The sequence below is a fragment of the Xenopus laevis genome, chromosome 3S (genome assembly GCF_017654675.1).
Source record: "Xenopus laevis strain J_2021 chromosome 3S, Xenopus_laevis_v10.1, whole genome shotgun sequence".
Lineage (NCBI taxonomy): Eukaryota > Metazoa > Chordata > Amphibia > Anura > Pipidae > Xenopus > Xenopus laevis.
In genome coordinates this window covers 67,351,330-67,377,083 of record NC_054376.1, presented here as the reverse complement: position 1 = coordinate 67,377,083, position 25,754 = coordinate 67,351,330, and the positions used below count along the sequence as shown (strand labels likewise).

The 25,754-nt window shown below is 37.9% G+C and overlaps 1 protein-coding gene across 1 annotated transcript in view; it reads right to left on the bottom strand.

Annotated features, from left to right (window-relative positions):
- tmem110l.S (transmembrane protein 110, like S homeolog) overlaps window positions 1-19,536 on the bottom strand; it is a 32,742-nt gene extending 13,206 nt beyond the window's left edge. The window contains exons 1-4 of the mRNA XM_018255714.2: window positions 19,237-19,536; window positions 5,020-5,068; window positions 4,468-4,563; window positions 3,953-4,074 (exon numbers count right to left, since the gene is read on the bottom strand). Coding sequence (XP_018111203.1) covers window positions 3,953-4,074; window positions 4,468-4,563; window positions 5,020-5,068; window positions 19,237-19,387 — 418 coding nt within the window. The 5' untranslated portion in view covers window positions 19,388-19,536. The remainder of the gene's footprint in view (window positions 1-3,952; window positions 4,075-4,467; window positions 4,564-5,019; window positions 5,069-19,236) is intronic.
- Window positions 19,537-25,754: the final 6,218 nt, after the last annotated feature.

The window sequence follows — 25,754 nt, the reverse complement described above, 5'->3', positions numbered from 1 at the left end:
CATAGTTACTGCAAATGATCGCAATGACTTCTGAGTGCAGCACTGTTTAGTAAACTTAGTCGCTGCGAATATTCTGGCGGAAAAATATTCTCAGCGATAACATGCGGAAACATAAAGTCAACGGACTTTAGTAAACGGACCCCTACATTTCAGAAACTTTGTATTTTTTTTTGGCATCAGTGCAGGAGATCAAAGAGGACCTCTGGATATTTTTGTAAGAAACCCGGGCTGCGTGCTGGGCTGTCAAAATTGGGACTGTACCGCAGAAAACAGGACAGTTGGGAGGTATGTTATTGTTATACTACTAGTTCTTTCTAAATTTTTGGAGGGATTAGGAAACATCAACACCATGATACCATTTTATAACTTAATGCCTGTATACTAAAAATAGATTTAAAGGATGTTTTTCCCTTCTCTTACCATACAATTCCATTATAGACACCTCCTCTTTTTTGGCATTCAGAAGAAGATTTACCATTCTTTGCACCCTTAAATACCAGATATGAGAACAGTAGTGGTTGTGCTGAGTAACCAGACACAAGACTGAGTAGTTTTATTACAGAGCTTTTCTAACGTGTGCTCTCCCATGTGGGCATGTACAGATTCACCCCATTACTTCCTATAACATCATTAGCTAGTCCAGTTCTGCTGCTACAGGTGCTGACATAGTCCGATATACTACTGGTAGCTTTGCACTTACTCCAGAAGGATTGCATCTTCTAATTATCACTTACTCCTGAAGGCTTACATCTTTTACCTAGACAAAATCTTCATGAAAAACGCATATCATAGAGGGACTATATAATCTAATTAGAAATCTGGGGTTCCAGAACAATACACACAAGTAAATCTCCTTACTAGCCAGAGCCATTGAGAAATTTCTCACTCTCATACCAGCCATCCTAGAGGCCCCAATAGTTTACTAAAATCTTCAATTCAAGCTCTTTCAATTGTTCAAAGACAACATATCATGGCACTTTATAATCACACGTTTCCATTCTTCCAGCCCTTGTTACTTCAACTGCATCAAACCTACACATTCCTCACCAATAAATCAGCAGTTGCATATATAAACCACACAGGGGATACAAGATCGCATGCTCATGACTCTGTGGAATACATCCCCAGAAAATAAAATTAGTAGATACTCTGCAGATCTCTTTCCTTTTCTTCAGTCTCCCTCCTTCCGTATAAAATTCATACATCTATTTGCCATGGCCTTAACAACGGAGACTTCTATTTTATTTTCCACAGTCTGGTCTCAAAGTGCATGCCAAATTAACACATTCTCTTTCATGTGGAACAGTTTTCCTCAGTCATGCCTTTCCTCACCCATTTCTGTAAGAAAAAGTCCTTCTGAAGAAAAGGGAAGACGAGAGACTTATGGCTCTACTGTACCCTTTTCCACAGCTTGAATATTTTCTCACCTATTTACTTCAATGCATTTTGAAAGATTTTCAGCAAAGCAAAACAGGACAGATTCAATAGTCATCTCAGAATTTAGCAGATGGCTCAATATTAATTCTCAGCTGCAATGAATAGAGGCCATAGATTTTATAGTTTTCAATTTGATTCTGGCTTTTCTGTTTTCATTCCCCGTACCATAGGGTCAGCTATGTAGCATTTACAGTTACATTTTGCTCTATGTCGTTTTTTCAAATAATATTTCAGTTATACACTATTCCTTCCCAAGCCTTTCCTCGCTAGAAAAATGTATTTAAAAGGATTATCTCATAGCCTCTCATTTTCAAGACCTGTCACTGCCTTTTTTTAGGCTTTCAAATAATCTTAGTAGAATCAGTAGATGAGAATGCAGTGACATGACAGCACTGGGCGGGTTCCTTCTCTCTCTCTTTCTCTGTGCCGAGCTGGGAAATTTTTCCATCTACCTGCACTGAGCCTAAATTCATTGGGAGGCCTGCCATCACAAGTAAGCTGTTACTATGGGTGAAATGCTTTCCCTAAAATAAATGAAGTTTGCAGATTATAGATTCCTTATTGAAAGTTTTATGTGGTCTTAAAGTTTCAGTAAATATTATATTAAAATACTAGTATATTTATTGCTGTAGTTTTAAATAAAAAATATTAGCATCTCATTTTTACTTAATGCACTCCTTTATTGTGGACTTGGCTATGTCAGAACGTGGGAAAAATGTGTTACGGAAAGATCATAGACTGCCATGACAACTACAGTAACAGCATCCCACGCATCCTCCCTCTGGAGAGAATTTAGCATAACCAGCACATCTGCTATAAACACTCAGCAGCGACATTAAGTACAAAGACCAAAACATAGTAAAAAAAATATATATAGAAAGTTTATGTATTAATAAAAAAATCTTTTAATAAGCAAGTTCATTGTATAACCAAACTACAGTTCATAAGAAACTTGTACAGAAAAGATTATGATTTTTCTAGGGCTTCTAATTTGTGTCATATAAATCATTGCATATGGCAAACACAAGAAAGTAATTTTTTGTGGGGTGGGGGGTAGCAGTTTTACTGTCCCAGTGGTGATCATGCTGAATACAATGAAGTTACAAGCAAGTGGCGCGCTTAATCAGAAGGACTTTTATACCAATATGGCACTGGAGAAAACAGTTCAAATAGTGGAGGAATAAATTTAGAAAAGCATACGCCTTTAAATTAGAATTATCAACTAGTTGGATGTATAGGCAGTGATCTGATCACTTCTTGCCTGTTACTAAACCTGCTATTTCAAAAGCCCCCTATTTGCATTTAAAAATTGCGTGCCTTGGAATAAAGTACCGTATATGAAAGATATGCTGCTACATGTGTGTGGCCACAGTAGATTTTAATTGGGGGTCATTGACCCCAGGAGACAAAAACTATTGCTCTGTGAAGCTACAATTGTATTCTTATTAAATTGTATTCTTCTTTCAATTCATGCCACCTGCCATTCATGCTCCAATCTCTCATTCATTGGACCACAGCAACCAAATAGTTGTTAAAATACCAAACAGGGCAAAAAAACAATGTTAGTAAATATATTTCAAGTATTATATTTAAAGTATGATGCCATAATGTTTTGTGTTAAAACTATACAGACATAAAAAGCAGACTGATTCCCTTTTACACAGTTAGCATTTCCTGTAAAATAACAAAGCTGCACAATACTGCCCTCACGTGTACCAGTAAAAAACGATCGTGCTTACAGCACAAGATGACAGCAGACATTGCTTTCTGCTAAAAGAGCAGGCCATAGACATGCAGATATGATCGTACAAATCTTTGTTTCGTACGGTTTTCGGACCATGTGTGGAGTGTCCCGACATTTTTCGCTTTTTGTTCACGGATCCACACACACGCAGATTTCTGCAGTGGGGAAAGTGCCCCTTCTTTATTGATTTATATCACCAACATCAACATTTCGGGGGGTACAACCTACCTTCATCAGGATAAAATAACAACTGCAGCAAAAACCTTTAAAGGCTGCACTTGTAATTTTACCCTGATGAAGGGAGGTTGTACCTCCGAAACGTTGATATTGGTGATATAAATCAATAAAGAAGGGACACTTTCCCCACTGCAGAAATTTGTGTGTGTGCGGATCCGTGAACAAAAAGCTGCTGTTGCTAAGGGACCGTGCCGGGTCAACGGAGAACCAGCACCACTACTGCAGAGTGAGTAGATTCTGGGTGTGCAGTGTAACTCTTACATTTCACTTGATTCCCGTCATTTTTCACGCCACCGCGATCAGAAAATTTCTGTCGGCTACTGATAATATCTCTGCATATCTGATGATATCTGTGGGAGACTGTCACCAGCTTTTGTCGGACATAACTTACGATTGCTGTCAGGGCAGAACATCGTCTGATCTGTTATTTTACTACTTTTAATCTGAAAGGTTAGTGGCAGATCCGATCGTTTGTCCGATATTGCAGGTATATCTGCACGTCTAAGGTCAGCTTTAAAGACAATAAAGCCTTACCATATTCCCCAAATACTAGTAGTGTGTACTGTTGTTTTTCTATGATCACTGACACCATCTTCACACAACTCCAGATGACCAACATGCCAAGAGTAGCATCAAGTAGAAAATGCATAAGGTATCTAAACAAATGAGAAGATAAGAGACAGTTGCAAAAACTGAATACATTGATTTCTTTATCTGAGCAGTTAAAGCTAATTTTATATTTGTTCAGGAAGATGATGTATGTATGTCTGTACTGCAGGTAATCGCCCGTTTAATTCAAATGCATTTACATTATCCTTTTTTGGTTTAAAGGAACAGTTCAGTATAAAAATAAAAACTGGGTAAATAATTATTTTTGCTGTGCAAAATAAGTATAAGTTATGTAGTTAGTTAGGATGTGGTAGATTCAGTCTGGCATTTGGATTGCTAAACAAAAGTGAGAAATCGTCAGCAAAGGCAGCAGCTTAGAGTCTGAAAAAATGGTATCAGCCTAGGCATCAATTTCAATAGATAAATTAGGCAAAACTTACAATGAGCAGGGATCCTCTTCAGTCAAGTCTGAGAGAAAGACGTTTGTAAAATGAATGAACAGAGCACCGATAGCTTGTTTAGAAGTATCATAAAACCTATTTATTAATAAAAAAAGTGTTGTATGTCTTCAGAAAAGGAAGAACAGAAAAATACATTTAAACTTATAGAACTGAATAAAAGTTAAATAGCAACCTGCCCCATAATGTTATGTTGGTACTGTACAGATCTGAGATAATAAATCCCATACCTTCTCAGTATGCTTGTCAGCATTTCAAATACTGTACCTAAATGCAGTTGGCAAGCCTAAAGAATGACACTAGGATTAGGATAGAATAGGAATTAAAGTGCCAATTCAAGTAACTGTCATTATTATAATTATAGCAAGAAAAGTAAAGTTTTGTATTACAAGCATTTTGTATTTACTGTATAAGTTGTGCAATATCTTATGTAGCAGACATGTATACAGTACTAACAGCATTGCGATTTTGACAGGATCATGGGTCAGTTTTGATGATGTGAAAGCTATGACACGAAACAGTAAAATACCTTACCAAATTTTCCATGGACGTCTCTCTTCCTTTGGTTCTCTGCAACGCTTTACTGAAAAGTAAAAATAGACAAAACAAAAAAAGTATTAGGGCTGGACTCCACAAGCGGTTTTCATTGGAATGCAGGCGACTGAAGTCGCAGGTAACAACTACAAAACTGATGTGAACGCAGAAAGCAGCATCTTCATCCGACAGTCTGACCATGTTGTTTTTACCTGCAACTTTTCGTTCAGTCCAATTATATCTTGACGCCTGCGACTCCTAAATCATATTAATATATACCAGAAATATAGATATATTAAAACATAGAACGGGTATTAAGACTTTTTTACAATTTTGATTGGATTTTAGCTGGACTCAGTGGAATTTGATCAGACATATATTGCAATGCAGCTGAAAACCATTAGGTCCAAGATGTTGTAGACCATTCCGATCTCCTAGGGCAATGGGGTGTCCGTCTCTATATTTCTCAGTGGTTGGGGTTGCAAAATATCCAATATCTGCTCTAGTAGAACGATTCCACAACTTTACAACTGTTACATTAGGGCCAGACGATGTGGAGCTCGACTTGCAAGGAAACGCACATCCGCTGATTGATGTGCCAGAAACATTGCCTTGGCTCAGGAGCAGATGAAGCAGATTTAGGGTCCAAAACAAGAGATTTTGTATTTCTCTCCGAAACCCACCACGATTGTCTGCATCAGAGCTGAAGCAATGTTTCTGCAGATCCTTAGCAGAGGATCCGTGGATGATTGGATTCTTGGCCTGTAGAGAAATGCATCACCTGGCACTAGTCTTAATTAAACATTGTAAGAAAAAAAAGCCCCTTTTAGGGCTATAGCACACAGTCTTTTATTAGTCTTTTCCAGCAAGGAATAGTGTGGCATTTCATCACTGCAACAAAACAAGGGAGACAAAACTCTGAATGTGTCATTCAACTTAGCTAAACTTTTTTAGCATTTTGAATGCAAGCAATGCTTTGCACAGCTATTGTTAACGTTTGTTTAATGGAACCCAACTTAAATCTGGAGTTTCTGTACTTGAGATGTTGTTATGCGCAAAGGCATAACTTTTCGCATTGCAAATAGATTTTCCATTATCGACTTTTATTACATTCCCCTGTATGTGTGCTTCCGGCACTGTATACCACAAAATATAAAACCTGGATTCACAGAAGCACCCTGATTACTTAGATCAGCATAGACTGCAAGTTAAATGAGAAAACTCCCACCTTGCTGCAGTTGTATTGTTCATAAAAGATTTATTTAATGCTACAAGATACCAAAGAAGCCAAGCACAGTGTTTTTGGTATGTGAGTTGACTTGCCCTAACTTCCTTCAGACACTGTTTTCCATAAATTACTGTGAGAAGAGACAGACAGAGAGGGGTATTTTGAATCCTGTGGTTTTCCAACTGATGGCAGTGGCATCCAAATGCCTCATGTGACATCTTTATATGCCAATGTACTCATTTTTGTTCATGCTTCTCTGTTCTCTTTATTAGGTGACTTGATTTACACATGTGAACCAGAAGCATCATCATTATATGCATTTTGGGTTTCAAATGCAAATTGTCAAATGAAATATGTATGTACAGTAGCAGCAGGTGAATGTTTAACCATTGATACCAAGAAGTGAAGCATTACTCGGATTCAGGGAATTATACAAAGCACCTTTGTTTACTCGGCAACTAAAATCTAGAGATTTTTTACGAACAAGAAGTTTAAGCCAGTAAATCCACCTTTAGCCCTTGAACTGTGTAATCAGTGACTAAAACTTTTCAAAGCAAAGGGGTTAGATATAAACATCTTAAAGATGATAATTACGACAAGATCTTTATTGACTGTATGTTACAAAAGTAAGGATGTATCGTGAAAAGTTCTTGAAACCACTTTTTAATTAAAAATACATCGATTTTCTAGTTTCAAAAAGCTAGATTTGTGTACCATAAAAAACTCCTACCCACCAAAGGGAGGAAAGCATAATGGCTGAAAGGGTTACTAATTTAGTCCAATGCCCCTCTCGGTGGAAAGGAGAATGAAAACAATAGTTTCCTACAGGAATCACATGAAAACACAGTGCTGCTGATTACCATATGTGTTTTGAGAAATCTGACCCTAAGTCAATGAATATGCTGCTGGTTGTGGTTCAACAAGCTGAGAACAAATTATGTAACCAAATAAGCAGTTCTGGAAAGGCTATAGGGAAACAGTTCTTGTGTATTTTATTTACATCCCAGACTTAAATAAGATCCATTCTACCAGAGTGGCACTGTTTTAGCCAACATGTTGTCCCTGTGTAATCTGATTTTTATCTCATTGTATACATAACCTCTAGCTAGATTTTAGCCTTGTGTATTATAGCTTGTTTTTGCAGTGGACTTTCCCCTTTTTTCTGAAGAATGCTGTGAGAAGGTAAAGCATGTCACGGATGATTGCCATGAAAAATTAGGAATATTAAGGGAGATCACAGATTTAGGGAATAATGCCCCCCCCCCCCGAATAGTAGAGATGTACTGGATCAAGGAATTGCGTAGCAACTTGGATTTCAATTTAAAAAATATGGGTTACAGAATAAAAATAAACTGGACATGTGACTGAAACAAATCTAAAACCTTAAAGGGGTACTGCACCCTTACAAACCTTTTTTTTTAAATTTGAAATAGATCACCACAATTAGCTTTTTTTCACCATTATTCAAAAATGTACATTTTAGAATAAAGTTATTTAATTCTCTTTGCTTTATGTTTCTAAGGTTATGGACACCTACATGCGGATCCTAGCTGCGGTTTCGGCACAGTTTTTAAAAAAAAGCTAACCACTGCGGAAATATGCCAGCAGTTTCAAGTTTAGGCAATGGCACATTGGGCTAGCATATTTACGCTGCAGTCAGCTTTTTAAAAACCGCACCGCTGACCGCAGCGAAAATCTGCACGTGTGTCCATAGATCATAAACTAAACCCGTAGTTACCACAATGAATTTTGAAGGTAATTAAGGTATTACTATATTGTATTCCTTGAGATAATTATAAACATGGCTAAATGGCACATATGAAAGTTTCAGATATATAACAACATCCCTGTTTCAGCCAATGTGGGTACTGAACAACTGCCGGGCCACAAAGGGGGTATTTAACCAAAGAAGAGCACTGTTCTAATCTGCAAAATAAGTTGCTCTCCTTCCTTCACAGCGACACTTTAAGCCTTACTGAGCATGCTCCTGACTTAATATTTAAACTAAAGTTTTTTTTAGAGAGTAATTGTTGCAACGTGAGAAACTAGTTTCTGTTATAGGTGCTGAAAATGTATGTATCAAATTGTAACAGTTAGAGGGAAGGAAACCAAATTTCCTAAGATGCTGCTGTGAAAATGTGAGATGCAAATGAAGCAGAACGACATTGATGGCTGATCTGTCTGAACAGATAATTCAATGTTCTGATGCCCTTTCTAGCTATGAGTATGGGCACTAGAAGGGAGAATGGTCACAAGCAGATGAGTGCTTTACAATATCCATTGGTCTATGTATGGCTTTTTTAAACCTTATCTTTCCCAAAATCCCAATTTAAAATACATTTTTAAAAAAACTGGATCAGGAAATAAAAAGTTCTTATGCAACCCAGATCTGCAGAGGGCATACAGTAATATACTAAGGACAGGAGCCCACTGAACCATGGAGAAAGAAATTCACAGTTTAAAAACTGCAATGGGTTCAAGCTAATCATGTTCTCTAAACAAAACCTTTAACCTGCCATTATCAGTGCATACCTAAACTGTATTTTGCTGAGCATTTTGAATGTAATGTTGTGTATTACTGTCATTTTTTTCCAGAGACGAAAAGTAACATTACGTGTTTAGGACAGCAGAGAACCTAACCTGTTGGGTAGAGTCGGGAGCCAAAAATCCTTCCTTTAGACTCAAATCCTTTATGTCAGTTAGGTACCACCTGAAGAAAAATAAACACACAAGTGATAGCAAGTTTTTACTTATAATGATAATAAAATTGTATTATCATTATAAGATGTTGATGTTGTAAGATGCTGTAGTGATAGAAGTAAACTGCCTATGTAACACCAGAGAACACATGCGTCATATAGAATGCCTTACCCAGTCTCCAGAATAATAAAAAAAACAGCTGCTTTAATCATAATGACTCTCCCAGAGAGGAATGTGGCAATCAAAAATTTCAAGTAATTGACAGCCACTAGGGCTTCTAGTCAGCATTTCTATTTGAATAAGCATTTGAGCTTCGAGTACACTCACACATGCAGGCGATTGCTATGGGGGTGATTAAGAATGTTGGTGCGAGCCTGCAGAGCTGGAAAATGTGGCACTGTCCTAACAGCTACTGAAAAGCCATAAAAAGATGAAAAGTGAGAGACAGGATAGAAAGGCTAAGTTCTATCCTGTTATACAACGTAAATTCAGTTTTAATGACTTTCAGAGTATGAATCAAGGATCTTTGAAAGGAGAAACACTAGCAGAACTATTTACATTTTCAGTAAATATTGTAGCACTGGTTATTCTTCATATTTGGGAGCAGCTCACACACATAACGCATTCAAAAATAATTGCTTATTGCTTCAATTTAAACATCACTAAATACACATTATGTATGAATTATTAGAATAAGAAGTAGATGTACGTGTTTGATTACTTTCCCTTCCAGCATTTTGAACTTTCCCATCATTGTCTCTACTGAGCACAGGGCTCAGACAAGCAAATGTACATTTAATCAAGCGACCGGTCAGCACTTTGCAAATAAAAAAATCACTAGTGTATTCAGATAATCGGTGACAGTGTCACCTTAAGGCTAAACTAACAATGGAGGTTTTGTAGAATGAAGGTTTTGTAGAATGGTGTCAGATCGACAGAATGCATCCTATAAGCCAGATGTAGTCACATGGGTCAAAATATGATGGGACTAATAGAAAAATCTGATGTGCAAAATATATGAATTTGACATATATTGCAGTTGTCACAGATCAAGAGCCATATGTTTGAATAAAGGGTTTTTAAACGTGTGAGTGGTTTTGTGTCTAGTGTTTACTAGAATTCTACAATGCAGTTGGTGAATAGACCATGGGTCACGTGCACCGGATTGTGAAAAGAATCGTAAAGTTGGCGAGTGCTGACTGAATCATATTGCTACTTTCACATCTATTGTCATACAGCTGTTGGAAGAGAACTCTGCATGCTGTGCCTTTATACAACAAAATAAAAATCAGATCTGACCTGGCTTAAATTACAGCAATGGGGATCAAATTTTATAGGATCTTACAATATCTTGTGCTATTGCATGACATGATTTTGTGGATCTGACCCACAAAATCTGATCAAAACCTCCCATTTAGTTTAGACCTTAATCTCATCCATTATAATATATAATTATTTTAAATGATGTCACTTTCGCTTTCCTTTATTTTCCTTCAACATCCTTAGATCCCCTCTTCCCCTGTAGTTTTCTTTTTTTTTTCATTAAAGGTGTCCAGGGTTGGTGTTGATTAGAATACATGCCAACATCAGCATAGATATCTTAGGTATAGAATGACTGTAATGAAGACCAGTGAGGCAGATCATCGGCACAATGTTGCCCTCTAGTGTATTTCTTGGACCTTGCAAGTACAAATCAAAATTTGAACATGTATTACCTTATTGAATTGCATGTATTCTGCATACAAATTATTCCTTCATAGTACACTTTTGTAGAATAAGCACAAAACTAGATTTAGTTCAGATCCAAGGAAACTTGCCCTTTACCTGAATACAATATTATGTTTTATGACACTTAAGAAATCCTGTATCAGACATTCTATGTTGTTCTGTGCAGCATAGGGGAAACTTAATGTGGACTGGTCACCCAGACACAAAAATCTGTATAATAAAAGTCCTTTTCATAATAAACATGAAATCCAATTTCTATTTTTTATTAAAGCATTCATAGCTGTTGTAAGGTCATTTAAAAATCTTGGGCATAGAGGCGGGGCAGACAATTACTTTCACTTTCCATTCAGCACTTCCTAGATGTCACTGCTCTCCACACATTCCCCTGTTCTCTTCACCATTTAATTGTGTAGCCAGGGCATGGGAATAGACATCGGGTCCCACATTCTGGTGCACAAACAAGATTCTGAGATAATGGAAGGCTTGCCTTAATAACAGTGTCCACAAAATGGCTCCTGCCTGCTTGCATTAATTATGAATTCCCAGACTGAAGGAAAAAAGATTCAGATAATTTATATTGTGTAATTAAAGTTAATCTTGCTTGACTAATGTTATAAAATGAATAATTTTTGTTGGGTGATGGGTCCCCTTTAATGGCTTCCTTGTGAATTTAAAGACGTCTATCATGTATGATAATCTCTCATGTGATGTAATATTTAAAAAAAAAACATCGAGCTATTCAAAATATTTATATAAAAATCACTTTTTTGTTATTTCTACATATTTTTCATCTGCTTTTTGTAGAAACACATGGATGTGGTGCAACGTGCAACCGGCTAAAACATACTGGCACCTGAGCTGCGTTTGTCCCTTGCATTAGTTATTAGGCCAATGGCACATTGTTTCTGAATGATTTTTTCTCATCCAGTCAGGTAATAGTTTCAAATGCACCAGCCCAGGGTTATACCAGTGAACACCACGGAGCGCTTCTCTTCTGACTTCTTGTGGCTGCGCATGAGCATTAGAGAGAAAGGCCGAACTTTAACTAAAAATTCGACTTTTTCATTCTACTGCGCATGCATCTGCCCCGGGAAATTTGGAGGCAGAAGAAGCCCGAAGAGAAGCATTCTGATAGGAGCACTGGCCCAGGGTTTCAGGTAAGTGAATACATTCACTTGGAGGTGCCTAACATTTGGCACCCCCAAGTGGTTAACGACTATCCTTCTCATTTGAATTCTACAGAGCTTCTCTGTTATCTACTGTGTAAACATGAGTCTTTTTGCCTTGTTCAGCTTCAATGGCTATCCATAGCACCTTATTTACAGTATATAAATTATAGTAGTGTTTCTGAAGCAAACAAATATGGTTTACTAGAACAGAGTAACATAACATTATGTTTAAATGTGTATAAATGCTTTAATTTTTGGGTGTTATTGTTCCTTTAAAATATGAATTATATTGCCCAGAGGGTGTGTTTTATAATAAATCCCAATATGTTTTCTCCTGTGTGTAATGCGTTTCAGTATTTAGTAATCCCAACATATCAATTCTCTAAAATTTGTAATAAAATTATATTATATGGGGCACGTACAAATCCCACGAAATAATCCTCCGTGGGGACTTCTTTTCTGCTTCAGTAAAGAGTATCAGTACACATCAGGGCAATGGCGTTTTTGATCACCTGCAGAATTAAGTTGCCTGTGTGAAAAAATTACTACAAACAGAAGTAAAATGGATATTTTATCTAGATACACACGAGCAAAACGGACTAAACATTAAAAAGTTATGTCTGAACATTAAAAAGTTAAGAGAGTAAATAATGAGCTCATCCACTTCATTTTTCAGAAAAATTCATACAGAAAAATGTTTTGAAAAAGTTCATGCAGAAAAATGTTTTAAACAGTAATGATTATTTTAAAATGTAAAATGGAATACCCAATATTTAATAAATAATCCTAGTGTTATAAAAAGAGACAAAGATATAAAGGGGAAGATACAGAATCACATTAATGGCATAGAAAATAAGAAAGCCTAAATTAGTAGATGAAGACAAATGTAACGTTTTACCTTGAACAAATAAAAATACAATTGTATCTAACATTAATAATGTGTACAGGAAATAAGAGATAAGATGTAAAGATAAAAAAAGAAATAAATGTTTATGTCTCACAAAAAGTAATAGTAAGGGTATGGGCACACTGGGCGATTCGGGGAGATTTAGTCGCCTGGCGACTAATCGCCACGTCTTTGCGGCGACCAATCCCGAAGTGTCGCGTGTGCTTTACCGCAGATGATTTTTCATTTTAGCCGGCGCAAGACAGAGGGAAGGCGTTCGGGGAGATTGGTCACCACAAAGACAAGGCGATTAGTCGCCTGGTGACTAAATCTCCACAAATCGCCCAGTGTGCCCCTACCCTAAGGGTCAGGCAGATTCAGGGAGATTAGTCGTCCGGCAACAAACCGATTCTTCTTTTGGGCGACTAATCTCCCCAAACCTGCCTGTGTGCCCTGACCCGAAGAGTTAATAAATAAATAAAAGGAGCCGTGTCATTAGTAACGTTCCTTCCGACTGCTTTTAATGGTGATGGTGATAAGTGTTTTTTTACCTATGATTACGTATGGACACACACAAAATGCTTAAGGTATTTGGTTACTTTATGTGAAATTAAGCTTTTTTGATCTTATCCGATTCAGCAGAGTTTCTAGAGTGCGCTTCTAAAGTGGAACAGTGGTGTAGCCTGTGTGAAAATGCCTGGAATTGCTACAAGCACCTTCTCTTCCACTGGTGATACATCCGAAAACTTCCCAGGGAAAGATTGAATGATATAGAAATTCATCTTACTGGATATGTCACTTCCATTTTAATAGATAATTGGTCCCCTGGCATATCAGCCCTCAATAGCAGCTGCTGTGCCCATCTAGTAACAAAAGCTGCTAATATCTTTAAAACAGTGGAAATTAAATCGCAAAATTTCTAATAAGAGCAGTCATAGCAATCATACTTTCAGTTGCTTTTAAGGGTTATTTTCCCAGTTTGAGTTGTTGGAAAATATGATATATGAAGATCAGGCCTACATGTCTATAGGTCTTGCTTTGGAGACAATTTGTAGTTCTTTAGTTAAATGCACATACAATTGATACTGTCATAAAATCTGTATACTACAGATACATTTTAGCAACAGTAAAGGAATATGCTTTATTTCACTGCAGTTTCTAGTAGATAGGAAGCAATATAAGTTAAACAAAGAGTAATATTCTTGGCTGCTACAGAAAAAGTGTTGGAAGTGAGAAGGTACAGCTGTGACTATGGCAGCGTGTCAGATCTGCGGCTCACTTATGGGTATTTAACAAAACTGTCCAGCAATGGGAAACTACTGCTTTCCAGGCGCAGTTCAACTAAAATTCCAAGTAAATCACCACAAGTTGCTAGACCTGACAAACTACAGCTGGGAGAATGCTGGGAGCTTGAATTCTACCAACAGCTGGTAGGTGTGAGTACAACTCAGCCCTGGTATCTGGGGTAGGGACCAATGAATTGAATTCAATTTACACAAAAACAGAACCAAAGACTTTTCACAGCTGGATTTAAACACTTGGCAACATAGAACGTCATCTGCTTTCTATTTAATGCAGTCAGATTTGGCACTATACAAAATTCTGTCATATGGTTGAAACAGCCCTTTCTTTTACATAGAAAACACTTACTGAAAGTGGAACAAAGCTATACCAGTTGCATCTCTTTAGGTTAGTTTTCTAACTTAGGGTTATTGCATTCTACTTCAATAACACACGATATGCTTCAGCATTTGTAGTTTTTCTTATTCTAGAAATATGTATACTAGCTGCATTATACCTCCCACAACTCCCACAACTGTCCTCTCCCTAATGTCTCATCAGCTCCTGTAAATCAGAGATCAATTAGCAGTTTGTAAAATCCCTTTTGACTACATGACTGCTTTCTCTGATCATTTTTCCCAGCTAAACAAAAGCAAAACAGTTCCAGACTAAACTAAGCTAAACCTTTTTTTCTGTGTGCTTAAGATAACAACAGCTTCCAATGAGATATATTTGTATATTCTAAACTAGCTCTTACAGTGTATCAAAGGGGAATGCCATCCATGTTTTGCATAATGAAAATGTGTTGTTATAAGTACATTTCCAGTATACATTTAACTAGGAGTTTAAAGTTAATTGTTAATGTAATTGCAACTAAAAGGAGTATCCATCTGGCTTTTAATATTTTCTGCCCTTCTTGGTCTGACTCCTGACACAATGTAGCAGAAGCCAGTTGATTAAAAGAAACCGACTACCACTGTCTGTGGAGTCAGATCTAAAGAACATAAAGGATATACAAATTATGCTTTCAATAACAATTACATTTTCAATTAACTTTAAAGCTACTAACAAAGTGTATATTGGAAAGTTGTTTGGGGCTCAGAGGATTATCAGTGATTCAAAATGAGTGGAATATCAAGTTTACTAAATAGACACCCATTTTATTAATCCTCTGGGCTCCAAGAGATCATCTATACAGTCCTTTTATAATTTTCTAGGTTTTATTGTGTAGGATTTCTTGTATATGAAGCATCTACAAGTATCCACTAATCAAAATACCTCCTCCATGCTTATAGCTGCTTTCTACTGTCAATTGGACTTAAAACACAACACCTGTATGATTGTGTCCTACTTATTTCTGTTCCAAAAAAAAGCCATTATAAAGGACAAGCAAAACAACATGCAATAACCTTAGCTATAAATCTTACTGGATGCAGAGGTTCACACAGTTAATTCAAATATTTCTCTAGTGCCCCTGTCACGAACACGGTACTTCCAACCGCACGTGACTTTAGGTGTGACTATCAGGGGTCACTCACTCAGTCTCTCACCCACCTTGCACACAGGTTAGACTAACACACAAGCACCCCAAACACCAACCAACACCCACAAAACTCATTCGCTGCCACCATCTATCATTCACAGGCGATAGAAACCTAATGTGACTATTCCCCTGTTCTCTCTAACAGGTAATAATTCTCAATACACCAATGCATTAACACTCTCTCACTATAGTCAGTTAGTTCCTACTGACTCAACAAGTACTTCAGTATGCAGAGGGTTAAGGCTCAACTCTTTCAGGCTAGGTTCGTTTAGAGCATCAAAGACAATCTTATTAAATTCTCTTTAATATTATAAAAGGTATAACAGTGCAATATACAAAAAGATGTTACAAAAAGAGACATACATTCAATAATACGATTACAAACAGTTGTAAAATAAAAGGGAAAACATGGAAAACCTATACTTAACTCCAAAGATATAGAATTCCTGGTCCTGGAGGCAAGGGGAAACAAATGGGATAACTTCCAATCGCAATTGGTCCTCCAAAGTAAATCCCAAGTTTAGTCAGAAGAGCTGACTATTTATTAGTGATTTCAGGGCATCAGGTAACTGCACACTCCCCCCTCCCTCAGGAATATAAGGGGGCGTGGCCTAGCAGGACACAGATTGAGTTTTTATGACCTCCTGTGAGTAGGAACTGGACCAAGAATATAATGACCATAACTCTCCATTGGAACATAGGAGAGAGATGATTTTATATTCATTGGTTATTAATTCTCTCAGGGATTCCATAGATACTAAACATCAATACTGTGTGACCTGCCCCTGCCCAGATATTCACATCTAATATACAGAGTACCAAACCTACTCATGTTTGGACTCGTTGGAAAGATGAAATAGCCTTGAACCCATCATCAAGTTGTTATACTGTTGTTACAACAGGTATGGGTTCTATAAGGATAAATATATTCGAGTATACATTATATGTAAACTTTACTTCACCTTTGAGGGTCTTGCTGGGAACTTTAAGTTCTCACTCCTTGGGCTTCCCCCCTCCCCATGGAATGGCTCTTATCAGCCAGGGTATGGAGGAGGGCATTACAGCTCTGACCCCTCTGACCATAGTGAGAAGAGGCCTGTTATGTGTCTGATTTAGATGTTGGCAGAAATATTTCTCATGATACCTTGGCCTGTTTTATTAACTATTACAGGCCTGTATCATGACAGCCCCACTAACTAACAATACTAGGTTTAAGCCAGGTATGTGCCTACTACTTAGGGTTTCTAGATCTAAGTTTCAAAACCAGCCAAAGTCGATAACAAAACCAGCCAAAAGCCATTTCAAACCTTGAATCACAGCACCTTGAACCATTGCCCACCCTTCACTGTCGCTCACCCCTGAAATAGTCAATACACTGCATACTGGGATAACTGATGTGTCCTGCCCTCTGTAATGCAGATTATTATAATATTAATTTGACATGTGCCGTCGGCTCCAGCTTAAAGTAAAACAACCTTATCTACCATGCACTTGCATTACTGAATATAAACCAGGATATTAAAGTTTACTAGAAAATCCAGGTATTTAAAGGAACAGTAACACCAGAAAATGAAGTGTTTAAAAGTAATGAATATATAAATACTGTTAGCATGCACTGGTAAAAGCTGTGTGTTTGCTTTAGAAAGACTTCTATAGTTTATATAAACAAGCTGCTGCGTAGTCATGGGGGCTGCCATTCAAGCTGTAAAAAAAGAGAAAAGGCACAGGTTACTTAGCAAATAACATATAATCCCTGTAGAATACAATGGTGTTTTATCTACTATGTGACCTGTGCCTTTTCTCCAACTTGAATGGCTGCCCCCATAGCTACACAGTAGCTTGTTTATATAAACTATAATAGTCTTTCTAAAGCAAACAATAGTTTTAACAGTGCAGGATAACAGCACATTATATTTTAATTAAGATGATATGCTTTCAGCTTTTGGGGTATAAGAAATTTAACACCAGACATGACCTCCATTTGGGAAACTTCTTGAGAGACACTATTAACTGCAGCACTGGACCAGGCTGGCTGGACGTCCCAGGCAACCAGACCAGTCACGATGCCGCAACCCTTTGCACACGGGCACACAAAATCTTATATTTTCAAGCAATCAAGTGTGCGCACACAAAAAGGTGGAAATACTCTTGCTGGACTAGGGGTAGGCGATACTTATACAAATAAGTGCATGTGCCTTTTCTGCCTACCCCTAGTTTTTGCCCCGATTAACTGTAGTGCATAGTATAGTAGAAAATGTAATAATACCACACCCGCTTAACAAAAACACACCCCTTTTTACATGGTTAAACTGAAAGAAAAACTGTGGCCCCACATGCAGTTATCATACACTGTGGCCCCATTACATTTTTATGAAACACAGTGGCAACCCCAAAAGCACCCAAACCAAACATGCTCCTGCTGTCCCAATAAGGGTCCACAGGCCAGGTGACAAAAATCGGGGCTGTCCCATGTAAAGAATGACAGTTGGGTGGTACGTCACTGCATAAATGGATTTAGCATACTGCATTAATCCCAGACATGTATGATATCCATTTGGATGTGTTGAACTACAACTCCTGAGAGTTACAGCCACAGATACACATGCCATTCATCCCACATGATACGTACACTCACCTACCACATGTAGCTGGAAGTAAGCTGAAGTGCAGACAGGTTTTCAATTTTTTTTGTTTTTGACCATTTTTTAAATTTAAATTCAAAATATAGTTTAAAGTTCCAATTCCTGGTATTTCAGCCTGGCAGCTCAGTAAAAGACTCTGAACTGTTACAATTTACAACATATAGTTGATACATTTCTCAGCAGTGTCCGTGAAGCATTAGTAACTATTGCATCAAGTATATAACAACTGCCCTTAATAACACAAATCTGCTCAGAAGAGCCAAAGATAGATGATGTACCAACTACTATACCTTTAGTACAGTCTGTGACCTCCCCCCTTCAGATGCTCCAATGAGACAAAACACAAATTGATTAAAAAAGTTATTTCTAGTGTACTAATAGAAAACAATAGAAAAATGCTGGGAAGGTGAGCAAGCTTTTTTAAAATCAATAGACCTTTTCAATCTATTCAGATTCTGCAATAGAATGGGATTATTTAGAAATGAAATGATAGTTCGTTCTGTCTCTCCAAGTGAGATACAGGTATATGTTCACTACTTGCTCACATGGCCACTATTTCTGCGTTTTAAATACATTTTTCACAATTTATTGGAAACTCCCTTAGCATTGCAAGGAACACCTAGCAGACAGGTTGGCCAATTTTGAAAAATGATCTTTATTAAATTGTCAAAGTGCAAAAAGTACAAAGTATAATTTATTTTCCACAGTACACTTTTTTTTAATTACAACTTCAGTCATGTTTGTACCTCTGATGTGAGTACAACTTGCACTTCTGCACTAATCAAACACAAGTATTTATTTCCACTGCAGTTGGTAAACAGGAGTACCATTACCTACTACTTGCAAATAAATCACTATCTTAATTACAAGTAGCTAACTATAAAACATGCAATCTAATTTTCACTAAATGCCAACAGCAAACATTCCCCATCAGTACAGAGTAGCAAGGAAACCTCCAATAACCATGCACTAAGATAAGAATCATTTTATATGTCATACTGACATTAATTAATTTGCCTAGCAATGTATGTAGTACTTACACATTAATGTGCTAAATGCCACCACTGCCAGCACGCCTTGGATAAGGACACCAAAGTGATCCATGAGAGCCCCATTATCACAGCCCTGGGAAGCAGATCTTATTATGTCAGTCATATTGGTCAAAATCTTGAGGACATTCACACCCTCCATGGCAGACAATCCCAGAAAGTCTGCAATAGCTTGGAAAATTAGTCCTAAGAGTCCAAGAAGCTCTAACCCATCCCAACACTGCTTTCACTCACAACAAAAACAGTCCTGTCCCTCCCCCGATGCAATCACACACACACACAATCCCACATATACAAACCCTCCCCTTACAGGACTATTATTTCACAATTTGCCCAAACTTCGACTACATTCCCTCCTCCTACTACACTCCACTTCCAAAATCAGGAGGGGTTGCATGGTTATCATTAGTGTGTTTTCCATTAAACTGGACTATTTTTTTTAAGCAGTGGCTGATTTTTGTAAAGTACAAATCCACCAATATATCCTCCAATATTTTAGTTTTAATATAAAAAAAACTCATAATGTACTTTTCCTGTTTCTCAGTGAATCCTTAATTGGGCAGTAAATAGGGCATTTTTGGCAATGTAGTTGCCTGTTGCCAAGGGTAATGTAAAACTACAATACCCAGAATGCAACCGGACTGGCTGGCGCTGAGAAAAGCTCCTTATTCTCCTCTAATTCAAATCCACAACCTGTTGGCAGTATAACCTGTGTTTAACTGCATATGATATGTGAATTGTAATACTACTTTATAATGTAATGTTTGGGGACTGGCATGTGTTTCTGTGATTAACTGCAGTTACTAATAGTTGTAGTTTAACACACCCATATGTATATCTTGTCTGGGTTAATGCAATATTCTGAATCCATTTCTGCAGTGACACATATCCCAAATAACTGTCCCACCTTAGGTGGAAAGCCCCAATGTTGTCACAAAGTATGCAACCCCAGATTGCCTCTGGAATCCTTCAAGTCTTGTTTTCCTACCAGCTTGGCCAAACTCTTGCAAGATGCCTGCAGAAGAGAATGGGAGCAGCAGGCAGTAAATTCTCTGCCTGCAGAAAGCCTGATCTAGCCTTAAACTGGCAGTTGCAAGATTCACACACTGTACGGCTATGTTAGGTTATAAACAGATTTTGAATAGAATAGCCAGAACACTGCTTTGCACTTCCTACTTTGCTGCGCTATTGGTTTCCACTGATTGGTTACCAGGCAGTAAACAATCAGTGACTTGAGAGGGGGCTACATGGGTCATAACCAGTTGCTTTTCAATCTGACCTGCATGCTAAGGATTAAAAGCAAACTCATTGAACAGTTATGTCCCATGTGGCCACCCTTCAAGTCACTCAGAGTTAGAGAGCAGCAAAGCAGGAAGTAGAGTTCTGTTCTGTTAGACATCCAGTCACTCCAGCCTTTATAAATTACATTTTTGGCTAACTATATTAGAATATTTTTTATTTTGCACAGCCTATCGACTTACCCCGTTTTTATATTTACACTGAACTGTTCCTTAAGCAACATCCTAATAATAAAAAAAAAACATAGTATTTACAAACAAATAAATGAGCTCTATCAAAGATCACTATTAAGAACAATATAGGGAATAATTAAACAAACTGGACTAGCAGAACAATGCTACCCCTATTATCACAAGCAGTTTAATCAGTTATTATTTTGATAGAGTAGATGAGAGAAGTGAGGTCAAATACAATGTAAGAATTGGTTTGATTCAACTGATTATTATAAAGTAAATGGTAGATCACCACTGGTAAAACACATGCATCGTTTTAGCTTTCAGAAGTCACCCAAAGTTGCCTCGCTTGTTTTTATAATGGGTTTGCAATGTTTATCTGGTAATGTAGATGTGAACCATGAACAGATTTATTGCAAGCTAAAGAGCATTTATGATTTTGATGCTCAGACTTGACCATATTAGCTTCATTTTGCATTGTACTTTGCTTCCCTCTTTGTCCCTACTCAATAATGATTTGGCAATGCCAAGGTCAGACTGGGCCAGCGAGGCAGTGGGGAAAACCCAATGGGCCTTGCCGACCCAGGACCACTGTCTTACCTCCCTTCAGCAAGTAGGTAAGAAAACACTGGCACTCAAAGGGCAGGTGCAAGCAGGGACAATCCCTTGCGTTTATTAGCAGAAAATGCAGCGTTTCGAGGTCAGGCCCCTTTATCAAGCCTGACCCCGAAACGTTGAATTTCTGCTAATAAATGCAAGGGATTGTCCAGTGAGCTCCCCTCCTGAGGGTCACATTGTAAAGACCAGACAATTCATCATTTATAAAGTACGAAGGAAGCCACCAAGACTGCAAAACTGAGCTGGTAGTTTTTATTACACAACATGTTTCGGATCACATGGGCCCTTTCTCAAGTGTTGTGAAACATGCCTGGTCTTTAGGGCGTGACCTTCAGGAGGGGAGCTAACTGGATAATCAACAAAGGGAAGACAGTTAACAAGTTTGATTTAAAATGTGGCATTTGTTGCTATTTATCTCTATAATTGCCAGATTGTATGTACTGTGCTTACTGCACCAGCTTAAAGTTTTAGAATATTTGTAACAGTCATGATTCACTTTAAAGTTGTGCATATGGGATCACCATGTTGGATTTTTTAGGAGTGTTAGTGACACTGACATTTTGAATATGACCTGGGCAGTGGCGATCCTGGCCCCTCAGCCGCCTGATGCAGCATCAGTTGCTGCCGCCCCCCCTCCCCCATGCGCTTACCTTTTTGCACCTGAGGGGGTCCAGGGGGGTCCACAAGGGCGGCAGAGAGGGCCAGGACACTAGCGCAGAGAGCCTAGCTGCGCTCTCTGCGCTAGAAGAGCCAAATTTCCGGTTTGAAAAACAGAAATTCGGCTCTTAAAATACCAGGAGCAGCATTTTTGCCGCCTGAGGAGAGAGCCTCAACTCGCCTCATTGGCGAAGCGCCCCTGGGCCTGGGCATCTGGGTAAAGTTGAGCTTAGGGAATGTCATAGAAACTGATGCTACAGTTCTGATTATTACCTTTTGATGCTAATTGCCTTTTTTTCTGAGCTGCCACGCAATGTGAATCTGAATGAATTACTAATCAACCTTGTATTGTGACATGTACATTCTGTATATATTGTGAGTCTGTCCCTAAACTCAAGCTGTCAAAGAGCAGGTGCGGTGAATCAAGAGAAACAAATATAGGCAGGGGAGGAGACAGGAGGGGTCAGGGCCCACCGGGACTGATACATGAGGGCCCGCCACCACTGCCCTCAGTGGAAGGGCCCTCCAGTGGCAGGGCCGCCTCATACCACAGTCACTGGGCTCCCTCTGTCCCTCTCCCCCCTCCCTACCCCCGCCGGCACGTACCTGTTTCCTGTGTATCGCGCCTTCCTCACGCAATCGGGTGGGGGAGGGGAGGACAGCAGCGCCACCTATTTCTACTGGGTCTGGGCCGACGCTGAATACAGGGAGCTACTGGAGGAATCTTTGGAGACACAGATCTTCACTACTAAGTGTAATGCCAACATGAAGATTTGTCACTCACGTTTAAATATGTGCTACGATGGGAGACAAATCTTCCAAAACTAGATTACAAAGTAAATCGACAGTGGGAAAACACATGCGGCACTTTGTTTTCCGAATTTGCCTAACAATGAAACTTGAGCTGGTACAAAATCTCATAATGTGCATAATGTGCAGCATTTCTAGCCTACTTCTTTGTTTTAGTTCTCCTTTTGGTTATGTAATACATGTTTCATTAAATGTATCTAAGTTGAGGACATTGTTAAGATTAAGATTAGTTTTAGGTATGTTATATACATATATTTTATGATCTAGTGCATGTAAAGGGTTAAAAATGATTTCTAAACTGTACATAAATACAGTGGCTATTTATATAATTTTCAATGACACATACAAACTTCTCAGGTATTTCAAGAGTTAATACTACTGAAGGATGAATGTGGGTACTCATGTACAGTATGCATATGAATAGACACAACAATTGTGAACAAGAACAATACAATCAATCTTAGGGTTTCCTCTGCTCAAAGGGAAAATAAATTGGTTTAGTCTTTTGCTCAAGCCATTTGTTCATTTTGGCCAACTGAGCCAAGGATAGCTATTTGTTAGTACAGTCCAAAATATTTCCAAGTCCGTCAGGAGACAGCAGCAATTGTATTGTCTTGAGCAAATAAATACTTTATTATTCTGGTGTCTTGTGGCAAAAGTAATTTTTGTCTTTTAACATTCTGCCTGCGAAAGTGACTTGAAAAGAACTGCAAATCTTTTTTTCTCACGGAGAAAACTTATTTCTACTGAAGTCGGGAAATCTGCCTATTTGTAATGCCACAAGCATTTCCATCATATAATGAAAAGGAAAGTAAATTGCTGGTTTTTTTTTTCTTTGCTTGCTGTAAGTTGAACATTATTCAGCAGATGTCGGAATGTAATTTCACTTTGATTTGCAATTAAAAAGGCATGTGGCTAATTAGTTCTTTTCATCCAATTGTTTTTGGTAGCCATTTCAGAAATATTGAAGGTGTATTGTGTGTGCAATTTCTTTCTTATCAAAAGGAGTCTTCACTTTCACCTCTATACAATTTACTACATTTTCGCTTCGACATTTGTATGGTTTTTGTTATTTCTTGCATTAAACATAGAAAATTATGAAACTGTGAGACTTGCTGATCCTTACAAACACAATCACCTTTCGTTGTGGGAAAACATGTTTTTTTCAAAACGCATCAGTTAATAGTGCTGCAACAGCAGAATTCTTTTCTTTGAAGTCCATTTTCAAAAGAGCAAACAGATTTTGTTATATTTAGTTTTGAAATCTAACATGGGGCTAGAAATCTTGTCAGTTTCCCAGCTGCCCTCAGTCATGTGACTTGTGCTCTGATAAACTTCAGTCACTCTTTACTGCTGTACTGCAAGTTGGAGTGATATCACTCCTTTTCCCCCATGACCCCCACCCCCCGGAAGAATAACTACAGAACAATGGAAGGTAACGAGATAGCAGTTCCCTAACACAAGATAACAGCTGCCTGGAAGATCTAAGAACAGCACTCAATAGTAAAAGTCAAGTCCCACTGAGACTGATTCAGTTACATTATGTAGGAGAAATAACAGCCTTCCAGAAAGTAGTTCCATCCTAAAGTGACATGACTGGGGTAGCTGGGAAACTGACAATATATCTAGCCTCATGTCATATTTCAAAATTGAATATAAAAAAAATCTGTTTGTTCTTTTGAGAAATGATTTTCAGTGCAAGATTCTGCTGGAGCAGCACTATTAACTGATGCATTTTGGAAAACACATGTTTTCCCATGACAGTATCCCTTTAAACAAACACCATGCATTCCCTCAGCTGCAGGCTGTTGTGTGATAAAGAGCAGCATACACAGAATGCTTCTAAGTGGACTACTGATTTGGTTTTGATCTGCTTGTATTAAAGCAAGTAGAATTTGAGTAGCTTCAATTAAAACTGTTTCTGTTGTTTAGTTCAAGGCATTTAAAAAATCATGTCCTAATAGAAAAAAATGTTCAGCACAACCTCTTTAAACCTCATTGAATTAAAAGAAATGGGGTATAATGTCCCTTTTAAGGGACTTTTAGGATAATTATTTCACTTAAAGACATACTAGACCTCCTCAGAAATATTTCTTAAAATACTGTAGATATTAACTAGATATATTAAGAAATAATATTTCCGGTGCACAGATAATTGCCTTCTGCTTATCTGTTAGCCAAAACAATGAAAACAAAGGGTGGAGTTAGCAGAATGTTTAAATAGAGCTCACTTTAATTGGTAATGTAGTAAATCTGAAAGTTTAGGATCCCATAGTCAGAAACTAGTTATATGGAAAGCTCAGAATTATGGGAAGGCCACCACCCATTGTGAGCAAATAAGTGTAATTTTTAAAAATAATTTTTAATAATAAAACAGTACCTTGTACTTGATGGTCACTAAACTGCATATATCAAAACAATCCAAATGAGTTTATTTAATGTTTAAATGATTTTGGCAGATGCAAGGCAAAGTGATTCAGATTACAGGAAAACCCCTTATCTGGAAAACTGCTGGTCCCAAGCTTTCTGGAAAATAGATCCTATACATGTAGGGGCACATTTACCTAGGGTTGAATATCGAGGGTTAATTAACCCTCGATATTCGACTATCGAAGTATAATCCTTCGACTTCGTATATCGAAGTCGAAGGATTTTGCGATATTCCTACGATCGAACGATCAAATCCTTCTAATCTAACGATTCGAAAGATTTTAATCCATCGATCGAAGGATATTCCTTCGATCAGGAAATTGTTAGGAATTGGCCTCGGTAGGTTTTAGGTGGCGAACTAGGGGGGGTCAAAGAATTTTTAAAGAGACAGTACTTCGACTATCGAATGGTCTAATAGTCGAACGACTTTTAGTTCGAATCGTTCGATTCGAAGTCGAAGGTCGTAGTCGAAGGTCGAAGTAGCTCATTCGATGGTCGAAGTAGCCATATTCGACCATTCGA